Raw genomic sequence first — 13,440 nt, forward strand, 5'->3', positions numbered from 1 at the left:
CACCATTTTTTGAAAATGCTGTCTTTTTTTCACTGCATGATTTTAGCTCCCCTGCCAAAGATCAAATGACCATAGGTATGTGGGTTCATTTCTGTGTCTTCAATTCTATTTCCTTGATCTTCCTGCCTCTCCTTGTACCAATACAATGCAATTTTTATCACTATTGCTCTGTATGACAAGAACATCAAGTCTCTGAAGATAGAAATTGAAGAAGCCCTCAAAACATAAAAAGATACCCTGTGCTCACAAATCAGCAGGATTAACATGTGGCCATATTACCAAAAGCAATCTACAGAATTGCTGCAATCCCCAACAAAATTCCACCACAATTATTCACAGTGATAGACAGAGCAATTCCCAAATTTATTTGGAACAACAAAAAACTCAGGATAGTGAAAACTATTCTCAACCATAAGAGAACTTTTGAGAGAATCACCATTCCTGACATCAAAGTGTACTACAGAGCAGTTGTGATAAAAAAAAAAAAAAACAAAAAAAACAACAACAAAAAAAACAAAACCACATGGTACTGGTCCAAAGACATGCTGGTAAATCAATGGAATAGAATGGAAAACCCAAAATTAAACCCACAAACATGATTACCTCATCTTTGACATAGACTCCAAAACTATCCAGTGGAAAAAAGAATGTATATTAAACAAATGATACTGGGTCAAGTGGCAGTCAGCATGGAGGAAAATACAAATTGATCCATTCTTATCTCCTTGTACAAAGTTCAAGTCTAACAGGTTAAGGCCCTGCACACAAAACCAGATACACTAAATCTAATAGAAGAGAAAGTGGAAAAGAGCCTCAAACCTATTGACACAGGGAAAACTTTACTGAACAGAACACCAATGGGCCAGGCTTTAAGATCAACAATTCACAAATGGTATCTCAAAACACTGAAAAGCTTCTGTAAGGGAAAAGACACTATCATCAGGGCAAAATGGCAACCTACAGATTTGAAAAAGTTCTTTACCAATCCTATAACCAATAGAAGGGGAATAACAAATATATACAACAAGTCAAGAAGTTAGTCTTCAGAGAACCAAATCATCCTATTAAACAAATCATCCTATTAAAAATGGGGTAGAGAGCTAAACAAAAAAATTCTTAACTGAGGAATCTCAAATGGCTAAGAAGCACCTAAAGAAATGTTCATCAACTTTAGTCATCAGAGAAATAAAAATCAAAAAGACCCTGAGATTTCTTCTCACCCTAGATGGCTAAGCTCAAAAACACAAGTGAGAGTAAATACTGATGAAGATGTGGAGAAAGAGGAACATTCTTCCATTGCTGGTGAAATTGTAGGCTGGTAAAGCACTCTGGAAATCAGTCTGGTGGTTCCTCAGAAAATTGGGCATAGTCCTACCTGAGGACCCAGCTATATGACTCCTGGGCATATCTTCAAAAGATTTTCCAACATACACCAAGGGCACATGCTCCACTGTGTTCATAGTAGCCATATTTATAATAACCAGAAGCTGGAAAGAACAGATTCCGTTCAATAGAAAAATGGATACAGAAAATGTGGTACATTTACACAATGGAGTACTACTCAGCTATTAAAAACAATGGATTCATGAAATTCTTAAGCAAATGGATGGAGCTTAAAAATATCATGCTGAGTGAGGTAACCTAGTCACAAAATGGCACACACAGTATGTACTCACTGATAAGTAGATATTAGAGAAAAAGCTCAGAATACCCAGGAAACAACTCAGAGAACACATGAAGCTCAAGAAGAAGAAAGGCCAAAGTGTAGGTTCTTCAGTACTACTTAGAAGGGGAAACAAAATACTCACTGGAGTTAGGGGGTAGGAGGAATTTGGAGGAAGAGAGGGAGGGGAAGGGGGAAAGAGGGCAGGATCAGGTGTGGGAGGAGACAAGGGAGATGAACAGAGGGTCAGGAAATTGAAGAGAGGTGTGTAGCAATGGGTGATGGAAAACTGGGGATAGCTACCAGAAAGTCCTAGATGCCAGGAAAGAAAGAGGATTCCAGGACACAGTGGGGATGACGTTAGCAGAAATAACCAAAAAAAAAGGGGGACAAAAAACCTATAGAGACCAAGGATAGGCTCTGCACCTGGTTAAGGCATGGGGCCCCACACTCATCTCAATAATATTAACTCATAATTGCTCCTGTCTAAGGTAAATCCAGAGAATTTCCCACCTGGGGGATCCATTCCATATGCAGCCAGCAAACCCAGACACTATAGCTGATGACAAGAAGTGCTTGCTGACAGGGGCCTTATCTATCTGTCTCTTGAGAGGCTCTACCAGACCCTTCCCAATACATATGCAAATACTTGCAGCCAAGTATTGAACTGAGCACAATGGTGTGTAGAGTCAGCCTCCATCCACATTTCCAGTTCTTTTGACACAGCATTACCACTCAGTATACAAAAAGTATAGAATATCACAACAAGACACTCAATTTATACAATCTATAGGTCTGTCTACAAATGTACTAAAATATTTAAACTGACAAATTCATAATTCAACCACAGTATGAAACAAATTCTCATTCATAGTAACTAAGATAGCACAATAAACTCCATAGCAAGATTTTACTATAAGCCAGTGACACACTAACAATTACAAAAATGGAGTTAAAGACTCCACTTAATTCAATGTGGATATTATGGGCAAAAATATAAGGAAATTCAAAAAAACACATCAATTCAATGTTCCATCTGTGTCACTAATTGTAATCTAACCAAGTTACATACATGAGCATGAGAGACGTACATCTGTGTTGTTGCAATGTAATCCAAGACAGGACTGTAGCAAAACAAATACCAACTAGACAAGAATAAAAACTATATGGTATATACTAACATTAGCAATAAAATTCTTTCTCATAAATGACATCTAATTTCTTTCATTCCTTTGAATAAAATGTATGAAATTGTTCTCAAATTTTTTAATGAAGTGTTAACAAACATCAACCAAAGAAATGTTTCATCAAATGACACTGACTGTCAGAAACTGATTATCAAGCAAGATATCAGCATTATAACTCAGTGAATGTCTTTGCAGGTACTGATACTGGACAGGATGGGTGATGAATAATTATAATTATTCATTAATTATTCAATTATTCAATATAATTATTCAATAATTCAAGTCATTATTGGTTTCAGCATGATGACATATTCTAGAGATGACAGGAATTACATGATTTTGAGGAGATTTTGTGAACATGACTAGCATACAATAGTATATGAACAACAGAGAGAATGGTCAACTCCTGCCTCAATGTTGCATGTGAGAGTGCCCTTCCCTACAGTAGACAATGGAAGATATAATGTCCCATGATTAAACTCAATGTCTAAATGTTAAGGAACACTTATGACCTTCTCAACGTTTGTCTTACTATGGAAGTTCTGATAAGATCCATTGTGTTCATACATATGGCTGTTGACACATGGTCTGGTCCCAGTTGTCCAGGAGAAGATACTTTCTGAAAATATTTATGCCATGGATATGAATGAAATCATGGCACCTGAGGATGGAGAACATGATCTTCACAACATGTTTTCAACAATGTTTTGATCAAAAGTTTTCAGATCTCAGATGTAGAGCTTGAGGCAATAATTTTCCCAATGTATCCAGGGAACATGACATAAGATGACTAGAAAGGATTTTTTGAATATAATTTAGTAGATCTCCAAACAGCAGTAGCCTTAAAAACAGACACATAGTTGTAAATGTGTGTGTGTGTGTGTGTGTGTGTGTGTGTGTGTGTGTGTGTGTGATGTTTGTCTGCATAAGAAACAGATTAAGCAACTGCTCTGGCTTAGATCCTAGCAAACATGAAGACGCTGCGTGGTTTCACTATTTCCTTTTTGCTCCTGAAGTTTTCTCTCATCTTGTGCTGTTTGACTGAACTCAGTTGCTTTTGGAGGATAAAGAATAGTGAAGATAATGATGGGCATTTGAGAAGTGACTGTGGTTTTTCACTCTCGGTATGGGAGAAAGCTATTGAAGACGATTTGTATAATCAACTTATTCCTTTTAGGTAAGTCATTAACTATGTTTCCATCTTCAATGTCATGAATTAGAAATATTTAACAGTATAAACAAACTGTAGGGTTCTGTCCTGTTCTCCCCCCTGTTACTTTAGGAACTACTGAAAATTATTACATCACTGACTATTTTAATACTTTGAAATGTGTCACAGTTTAGTTTATCTTTACTATGCTGGGCTCCAATTCACAATGCTGGACAATGAGAGAGACTAGATTCTGTTGAGTGTTTGTGCACATCTTGTCTTGAAAGATGTCTCTTCATCTACCTTGAATTCACAGTTCTCATCTTTGGGAAGAGCAAACTATGACGAGACTCCAACACTGCCTATATTCTATTGTCTGCCATTGATTCTTGTATGAGCAGGCATCTAAATGCCTTCATAAAAAGGTTATCAAATTTTGGTCTCCAAAATTTGGACATACATTTAGACATTGAAGTATTTGTGAATGTGTAAATCTACTATACATGAGTACATGAATAACTTTATATATATATATATATATATATATATATATATATATATATATAATGGTGATATAACTTGTGATATAATTCAATATAACATTACATACATACTTTGCTTCTTAAAATAGTCCTTAAATGTGTCCCTCCTCCCATTCTGGAGTTGACACTTAATGTGGATAAAGACTGCCAGTCTTCACATTCTGTTACCAGAATAATCTTTTGGTCCAATTATGCAAATATCCAGTCACATATTAGTCTTATTATCAGTATCAGGTAGATGGTCAATATATCTATTAATTATATTAATATAACAGTGAAGATCTAGGAGAATAAATGAATTTCTTGTGGATAAGATCCTGTTCTTAATGTGGCTACATAGTTTTGAGATCGCAAGTGTGAGATGTTATCATTTGTGCCTGATGATCATGAGGGAAGAAGTGTTGAAATCACTCACATTTTAGGTAGCCTGTATGACTGGGACTACTATTTTGTGACTGAGTTTTCCTGTAGTTTTCTGTCTTTGAATCTTCATCTCATCTCTTATTCAATGTTGATGTCTTTGGGATTTAAAGAATATGTTTCCCAATTGTTAGCCACAGTACACTGTGTGCACTTTGACAGTGATGGTGGCTTCACATTATTAAACTTTTCATTTAGGTCAGTAGGAACTTCATTTCTGATGTATTCTGTTTTATCCTACACCTCAGTAGAAAAATAGTGGAAATTCTCATTGGTGACACTTTCATAAGCCATAATTAGGTTCATAATTATACATATATGAACTGAGCCAATGCACTTTTCAGATTTCAAAAGAAAAACTTAGCTCCACACACTCCAGTTGAAAATGCAAATTTCATCAAAAGAGGATGTTTTTCATTTTTACTTCTGTCGAGAGGTAATTGCTAATCGTAGTAGATAATCTGCCAACTGTCCTGGGCCAGGTGAACACATTTCATACGGAGAGAAGATTTCTGTGTTCAGATATCACTTAAAGGTTTTCAAAGAATTTCAAAGACTGGGGTGTTAAGAGAAATCTGATACCTTTTTAATGAAATTGACATAGTAACAACACACTAAAAGGTAACATTAAATTGACGTGTAAAAGAGCGTAAAGGTTAATATTCTGGTTATGTGGTATATTGTATCATATTGTATATTTTGAAATGGATAAATTAATTTATATGAAATATGTCTTAAAATAATTATTGTTTGTTGAATATTAACAGTTGAAAATATTAACGTCATGTTCTACAAACATCATGGAAATATTATTGATAATTTTTTTCACTGTGCATGAAACTAACATTTTAAAATGTTTACTACAAAGAGTTTTTGCTATTTTGAAATCTGTAAAGTATTCTTATGGGTAAAATAATTTCTTTCCTACAAACACTGATAATCATTTTAAGTAAACTGATTGTTAGACAATGTACACAGATATATAATGTGTTTTGAATACTCTGACACTATATCATATAAGGGCTTTTGAATATAATTTTAATGGTTCCTTTTTAATATTTTATGCTCCTTTACTAAATTCTCCAAAAATATTTTGTATGTCTTGAAACAATTTAGTACTCAATGTTAGATATAGAATTCTCAGTTTTGGATATCATTAAATATTCATTAATAATATTTTTAGGTTATAAAAGGATATGAATATAAAAGTTGAACAAATTTTTTGATATATTACCTGATTTTCAAAATATTCAATATTAATATGTTTGATGTATAAATTGCATTTAAATAAGAAAAATTTTAAGGAGAATGTGTTATATCTTTTATGTGTGGTTTAAGCCATGCTTATTTATTTATTTATCTGTGGAATTACAACTCTAAAGTTACTTTATAATAGTCTTGCTCAATAGGACAAGAATCTAGTTCAAAGATGACAGAGATAAAAATAATATTTATCAGTTTTCACGAATACACAATTTATCATATCATAGTGCCCTACATCTATGCATTCTTAAATTGTATGGTGCTCTAAAGACTTCTAATTTATGAAACTTATTCAAGAAATTGAGACAGAAATTTAGCATGTCTCATATTACAAACTGTATTGCAATTTAAATTTTATGTTTCAGACATCTCCCTTAATCATTATTATGCCTTGTTCTAGAATACAAGAAAGAAAATACGAGTTTCTTCTGGTAATGATTTTTGCTACTGAGGAGATCAACAAGAATCCTTATCTTTTACCCAACATGACTTTGTATTTCGACATCGTTGTTGGCATATGTGAAGATTCATTGGGACTTCTGGATGAATTATATTCAGAACAAAACAGTAGATTGCGTTTTATGAATTATATATGTGGAATAGAGCCAATGTGTGGTGTAGACATTTTAGGACCATCGTGGAAATCATCCTTAAGACTAGCACTTAATTCTAGGATACCAACGGTAAGAAGGCATAACACTGGAATAGTTAACAACTTTTAAATTTCATTTGCATGTGCCTACAACAAAGCTTGGAGAGCATGCACTTATGTGTGTGCTGCTACACACATACACACACATATTGTATGTGTGTATATATGTGTATATACATAGTGTATATATTATATATTGTATATATACATATATATATGTGATAAAGACTTAAAAATCATATCTAAGCAAACAGAGAAAACTGTTTTATAGAACATTCAGACTTGTCAGAAATAGTCTAGAATCTAATAGAAATATATATATATATTCTTATTATCCTTAACAGGAGTTCTGAAGGTGAGTAACATTACCTGTGTGTAAGTCCAAATATCCTAACTATCATATTTCTCATGTGGATGTTTCATTTTCTCTTCTGCATCCTTTAGGTTTTCTTTGGACCATTTAATCCTAACCTGAGTGACAATGACCAGTTGCCCTATGTCCATCAGGTAGCCACCAAGGACACACATTTGTTCCATAGCATGGTCTCCTTAATGCTTCATTTTAGATGGACTTGGATTGGACTGGTCATCTCAGATGAAGACCAGGGTATTCAGTTTCTCTCAGACATGAGAGAAGAAATGCAAAGGAAAGGGATCTGTTTAGCTTTTGTGAATGTGATCCCAGAAAACACGCACTTATACATGACAAGGGCTAAGGTATATGATGAACAAATTATGACATCAACAGCAAGGGTTGTTATCATTTATGGTGACATGAACTCTACTTTAGAAATCAGCTTTAGACGATGGGGATATTTAGGTGTTCAGAGAATCTGGATCACAACCTCACAATGGGATGTTATCACAAATAAAAAAGATTTCACCCTTGATTTCTTCCATGGGACTGTCACTTTTGCACACCACAAAGGTGAGACTGCTAAACTTAGGAATTTTATGCAAACAATAAACACTGAGAAATACCCCGTAAGCATTTCTGACTCTGTCCTGGGGTGGAATTATTTTAATTGTTCAATCTCTAAGAACAGCAATAAAATGGTTCCTTTTACATTCATCAACACATTGGAATGGACAACACTGCACAAATATGACATGGTCCTGAGTAATGAAGGTTATAATTTGTATAACGCAATTTATGCTGTGGCCTACACCTACCATGAACTCGTTCTTCAACAAGTAGAGTCTCAGAAAATGGCAAAATCCAAGGGATTATTCACCGACTGTCTGCAGGTAAAATTTCTTATATATTATTATGTTTAGATAAATCAATGTGATCTTTAAATGGACCCTGAGAAACAATTGTTCATTTGTTAGAGATTATTCTCTCTGTGGAAAGATTTCTACACTGCAAAACACCATAATGAATCTTTAAATGGATAAATATCATACACAAGGATGATTTAAATGGAAACAATACATTTTTTGAATATCAGGGAGTTTTGTGAAAACGTGTCTCAACATTTCACCAAATGAATTCAAAATTTAAAATAGGAGCCAACAGTTTTATCTAAAAGCCTTAAGTGATGAGTAGGTTAGAATATTTTTCTAAAGAATAATTTCTCAAAAATAAGTACATGAGCTGAGCAGTGGTGGCTCACACCTTTAATCCCAGCACTCGATTGGCAGAGGCAGGCTGATTTCTGAGTTCGAGTGCCAGCCTGTTCTACAGAGTGAGTTCCAGGACAGCCAGGGCTACACAGAGAAACCCTGTCTCAAAACAAAACAAACAAACAAACAAAAAAGAACAGGTACATGATCTGGGATTAATAGTTATTCATTTAACTTAACAATTATTTATAAAACCATAAATGACTAAGACTGCACATTTTATTAAGTTTGTGTTTTTTTGTACATGCATAATGTATATATATGAAAGACCCAGAATCATCCTTAATTTTCACAACTTGCAGACATTCAGACTTCGCCTTCATTTGCACATACATGGCATCCATTTTTTACAAAGTATTTTTGACAAACGTGCACACTACATACACACACAGAAACACATACACAAACACACCATGTTACTTGATATTTGGTAATAATTTTTCTAGCACATTTTATTATCGAACATTAGTATTCAGTATATTAATTTTAATTATCAATAAGGTATATTTTATTTTACTACACAAGATTATTTTAATACAGCTGTCTTTTCTGAAAGTCTTTATAAAATTAGAGGAAATTCTCAATATGGCATTTTCTTTATTGATATGCATATGTAATTATCTAATAATTCACCTCATTTAGGTGGCTTCCTTGTTGAAAACCAGGGTATTTACTAACCCTGTTGGAGAACTGGTGAGCATGAACCACAGAGAAAATCAGTGTGAAGAGTATGACATTTTCATCATTTGGAATTTTCCACAAGGCTTTGGATTCAAAGTGAAAATAGGAAGCTATTTCCCTTGTTTCCCACACAGTCAACAACTTCACATATCTGAAGACTTGGAGTGGGCCACAGGAGGAACATCAGTGGGTATACCACAGTTTTTATTGTTTTCAGGATATCTAAATTTTAAAGTATGAGGCACTGAAGTAATAGCTCTGTGGTTAAGACCAATTTCTACTTTTACAAAGGACCATCCTCAGTTCCAATCACCAAAATTTGATAACTCTCAACTTCATGTAAATCTGGTCAAAGGGATCAAAGGCCTCTGGATTCCATGTTCAGTTGCACCCACATGCCTATTCAATGACATGACACAGGAATATATTTACTAAACATATAGTATTATATATGTACAAATATATATGTATATATACATATATATAATTAAAATTTTGTAACTATATGAAAATCACAGAATTTTTTGATCCTGTATGAACATATTTATAGTTTAATTAAGTACAGCACATATTTATTAACAGAAATCTTTCTCCAGATTCAAGGTTTTTAAAATTTATATCTTTTTATTAGTTATTTTATTTATTTACATTTTAAATATCATTAGCATTCCTGGTTTCCCCTATTCTGTGGTGGATTCCTCTCTCGGGCATCAGTAGGAGGGGAGGCCCTTGTTCCTTTGGAGGCCTGGTGCCCCAGCATAGGGAAAGGACAAGGTGATGAGGCAGGAGTGGGTGGGTGGTAGGGGAGCTCCCTCATAGAAGTAGGGGGTCGGTGGGATAGGGGGCTCAACGTTTTCTTTTAAACTTAGGAAAACTTCATTAATTTTATGAGTGTCTTATATAACACATTTTGTTCATACTCACCAAACAACTTGTTCTTGATTTACCATACAACTCAGTGCTCTTATTTTTTTATTTATAAATAATTATAGAGAAACTGATGCCGAATAAACATTCCTTTTTGATTAATCAGTTTAGGAAGGAAAAATTTTAAATTGCTACAAACTGAATGTTGCATAAATAATATTACATGTTATATAAACGTACTGTGACTTTCAGTGCATTTCAGGGTAATACAAAATAAAAATGTCCCTGAAATATTTAAGTAATGCTGGTTATCAGGGGAGTATTTATAGCCATATCTTTTAATGTCCCACATAGCAATCTATCGGTCATTATACATATGATGTATACATGAACTACACACACACACGCACACACACACACACACACACACACACACACACACACACACACACACACACAACACTACATATATGTTGCCTCAGGTTCCACCCTCCAGGTGTAGTGTACCATGTACTGCTGGATTCGGGAAAATTCATCAGAAAGAAACAGCAGACTGCTGCTTTGACTGTGTCCAGTGCCCAGAAAACGAGGTTTCCAATGAAACAGGTACATGCTTGCATGCAGAAAAAAATGCTGAATTCAAAACATTCTCATTCCAGACTAGAAATATGATATGGCCTAGATGGAAACTGAAGACCTAAACTCTCGTGTTTAGAACATAATCAGTTAAATAATATCAACTTCTTTTGAACTTAGCAAATAATCTGCAATATATTCTACAAACAGCACATTTCTTTCACAATATGATGGTTACTGATTTTATATTAAGAACAGATGCTCATGGTAACGGTAATTGTTTAATGAAATATATTTTAAGAGCTTAGATGGCTTAAAAGATTAAGCATGTCTCATCAAAGGATTAAAACAAAAGTGAAGATTTCAAGAATGCAGCAAGAGAGGGGATAGCACTTATCATCAATCCCAGCCTAGCTAAGGAAAGAGGGATGAATGTAAATATCCATAATCTTCATGCCTTATAGCTTTAAATGTGTAGTTGGGAAGAAAGAGATCTTACCACAATGACAGGGACATGCATTTGTCAGTGAGGCATACAGTTTCTAGAATGAAAATATTACTTCATGCAAGCAGTATTTGCATGAAGAATTGTGTGCTCTGGTGCCTATGGGTAGATATAGACAAAGGGAACAACTCTCAAAGCAAACAAAGTACATAATGTGTTTCATGAACTGGCATCAATACCTATGTCTGCACACTACTCTTGTCTGTGAATAGTGAATTTATGGTTTGAGGAATGTCATAATCTGAGATGATGCATATTATTCATCATCATAGTTTTCCTTGTTTTTTTTCATAAATAATGTTTTTATGTTCCATTTCCTATGATGGTGTTTTGTACCATCACCAAGCCTATGTTAATAGACAGCAATCATAAGTCAGTGTCCCTATGGCAATAAGGAATGAAATAGATGCTCAAAACCAAATTATGTTTTGATATATTCTATGACTAATACAAATACACAATTATTGCCTACATAATTATGATATCTTATAATGGTTTATTGTTCACTAGCAGATATGGAACAGTGTGTGAGGTGTCCAGATGATAAGTATGCCAACTTAGAGCAAACCCACTGCCTCCAAAGAGCTGTGTCCTTTCTGGCTTATGAAGATCCAGTGGGGATGGCTCTAGCCTGCATGGCCCTGTGCTTGTCGGCCATCACAATTCTAGTACTCATCATTTTTGTGAAGCACAAGGATACTCCTATTGTGAAGGCCAATAACCGCATTCTCAGCTACATCCTGCTCATCTCCCTCATCTTCTGTTTTCTTTGTTCATTGCTCTTCATTGGACATCCCAACCAGGCCACCTGCATCCTGCAGCAAACCACATTTGGAGTGTTTTTCACAGTGGCTATTTCTACCGTGTTGGCCAAAACAATAACTGTGGTCCTGGCTTTCAAGCTCACTACCCCTGGGAGAAGGATGAGAGGGATTATAACAGCAGCACCTAAGTTGGTCATCCCCATGTGTACCCTAATCCAACTTGTTCTCTGTGGAACCTGGTTGGTAACATCTCCTCCCTTTATTGACAGAGATATACAATCTGAACATGGGAAGACTGTCATTATTTGCAACAAAGGCTCTGTCATTGCTTTCCACTTTGTCCTGGGATACTTGGGTTTCTTGGCTCTGGGGAGCTTCACTGTGGCTTTCTTGGCTAGGAACCTTCCTGACAGATTCAATGAAGCCAAGTTCCTAACTTTCAGCATGCTGGTGTTCTGCAGTGTCTGGATCACCTTCCTCCCTGTCTACCACAGCACCAGGGGAAAGGTCATGTTAGTTGTGGAGGTCTTCTCCATCTTGGCTTCTAGTGCTGGGTTGCTAGGGTGTATTTTCATCCCAAAGTGTTATGTTATTTTATTGAGACAAGATTTAAATTCCCTTCAGAAGTACAAAGATAAGTTTCATCATTGAAACTTCATTAGTTTTAAAATGTTAGATGGTACTCAACATATCTTCCTGCTTTGTCTTAACAAAAGTACTACTAAGTCATACAAAAATTTTAAATAATATACTATCACAGCAGGATAGCACTGCCTAATGAAATACCTAAGACTAAGGCTTGGTGAAAAATGGTTTCATTCATGACTACACAAACCTCAACTTTGAGTATAGGTAATCTCAACTGAGGCATAGCTGCCATCCTTTTGACATGTATGTGTAAGCAATGCTCTTAATTAATGATTAATATAAGGTGACCCAATGGTTTGTGAACAGTGCCACCTCCAGGCATGTTGTTCTGGGAATTATAAGAGGATTTGAGACAGCATGGACATGACAGCAGTAATGAGCATAGTTGCATAGACTCTAACTGGGCTCCTGCATCCATGTTCTTGTCTTGGTGTCATTCAATTAACTGTGACAAAGGTACACAAGGAAATCAATACAGTTTTCATATGTTCCTTTTGACCATGGTGTTTTGTTACAGCAACAGAAACTAAGACATTAGCAAAATGGTAAATTATCTCATTAATGATTTGGAATATTATAGATTATGAATTACTGATGCAATAAAAAGAACCAATTTAAAAAGAGAAACAAGAGTTTTAGAAGTGTGTGGAGCATAATGGCAACATTGCATATTGTTGATGGCCATCACAGAGGAGCAGTCTTTTAAAGTAACTTTACAATGTATCATGAATATGTTAAAAATATCAGGTAACATATTAAGAAGTGTACAGTATATGAAAAGGAATATGGGGTTCGGATTGTGTCTGCAGTATAAGACTCTTGTACTTTTATGAAAACATTCCATTTAAACATGAAATGAACATGTTTCATTGGGTGAGAAATATCAGTAGTGAAAA

The 13,440-nt window shown here is 34.9% G+C and overlaps 1 protein-coding gene across 3 annotated transcripts; it reads left to right on the forward strand.

The window, feature by feature from the left end:
• The first annotated feature begins 3,821 nt into the window (after nt 1-3,821).
• On the forward strand, nt 3,822-12,547 carry LOC143437323 (vomeronasal type-2 receptor 116-like). 3 transcript variants are annotated; one of them, XM_076922131.1, is made up of 6 exons: nt 3,822-4,027; nt 6,626-6,908; nt 7,322-8,125; nt 9,146-9,370; nt 10,534-10,657; nt 11,643-12,547. In XM_076922131.1, the coding sequence occupies exons 1-6, from the start codon at nt 3,822-3,824 to the stop codon at nt 12,545-12,547; spliced, it is 2,547 nt and encodes an 848-aa protein (XP_076778246.1). The 3 variants fall into 3 exon arrangements, with proteins under 3 accessions (XP_076778246.1, XP_076778247.1, XP_076778248.1); XM_076922132.1 differs by having other exon boundaries at nt 11,646-12,547; XM_076922133.1 differs by lacking the exons at nt 9,146-9,370; nt 10,534-10,657 and having other exon boundaries at nt 11,643-11,663.
• Nucleotides 12,548-13,440: the final 893 nt, after the last annotated feature.

The sequence above is a fragment of the Arvicanthis niloticus genome, chromosome Y, assembly GCF_011762505.2.
Source record: "Arvicanthis niloticus isolate mArvNil1 chromosome Y, mArvNil1.pat.X, whole genome shotgun sequence".
In the NCBI taxonomy this organism is placed as follows: Eukaryota; Metazoa; Chordata; class Mammalia; order Rodentia; family Muridae; genus Arvicanthis; species Arvicanthis niloticus.

Coding starts and splice junctions, on each gene's coding strand:
- LOC143437323 (XM_076922131.1), top strand. CDS start 3,822: ATGAAGACGCTGCGTGGTTTCACTATTTCCTTTTTGCTCCTGAAGTTT. Junction 6,909..7,321: donor TTAATTCTAGGATACCAACG/GTAAGAAGGCAT, acceptor TGCATCCTTTAG/GTTTTCTTTGGACCATTTAA. Junction 10,658..11,642: donor CGAGGTTTCCAATGAAACAG/GTACATGCTTGC, acceptor ATTGTTCACTAG/CAGATATGGAACAGTGTGTG.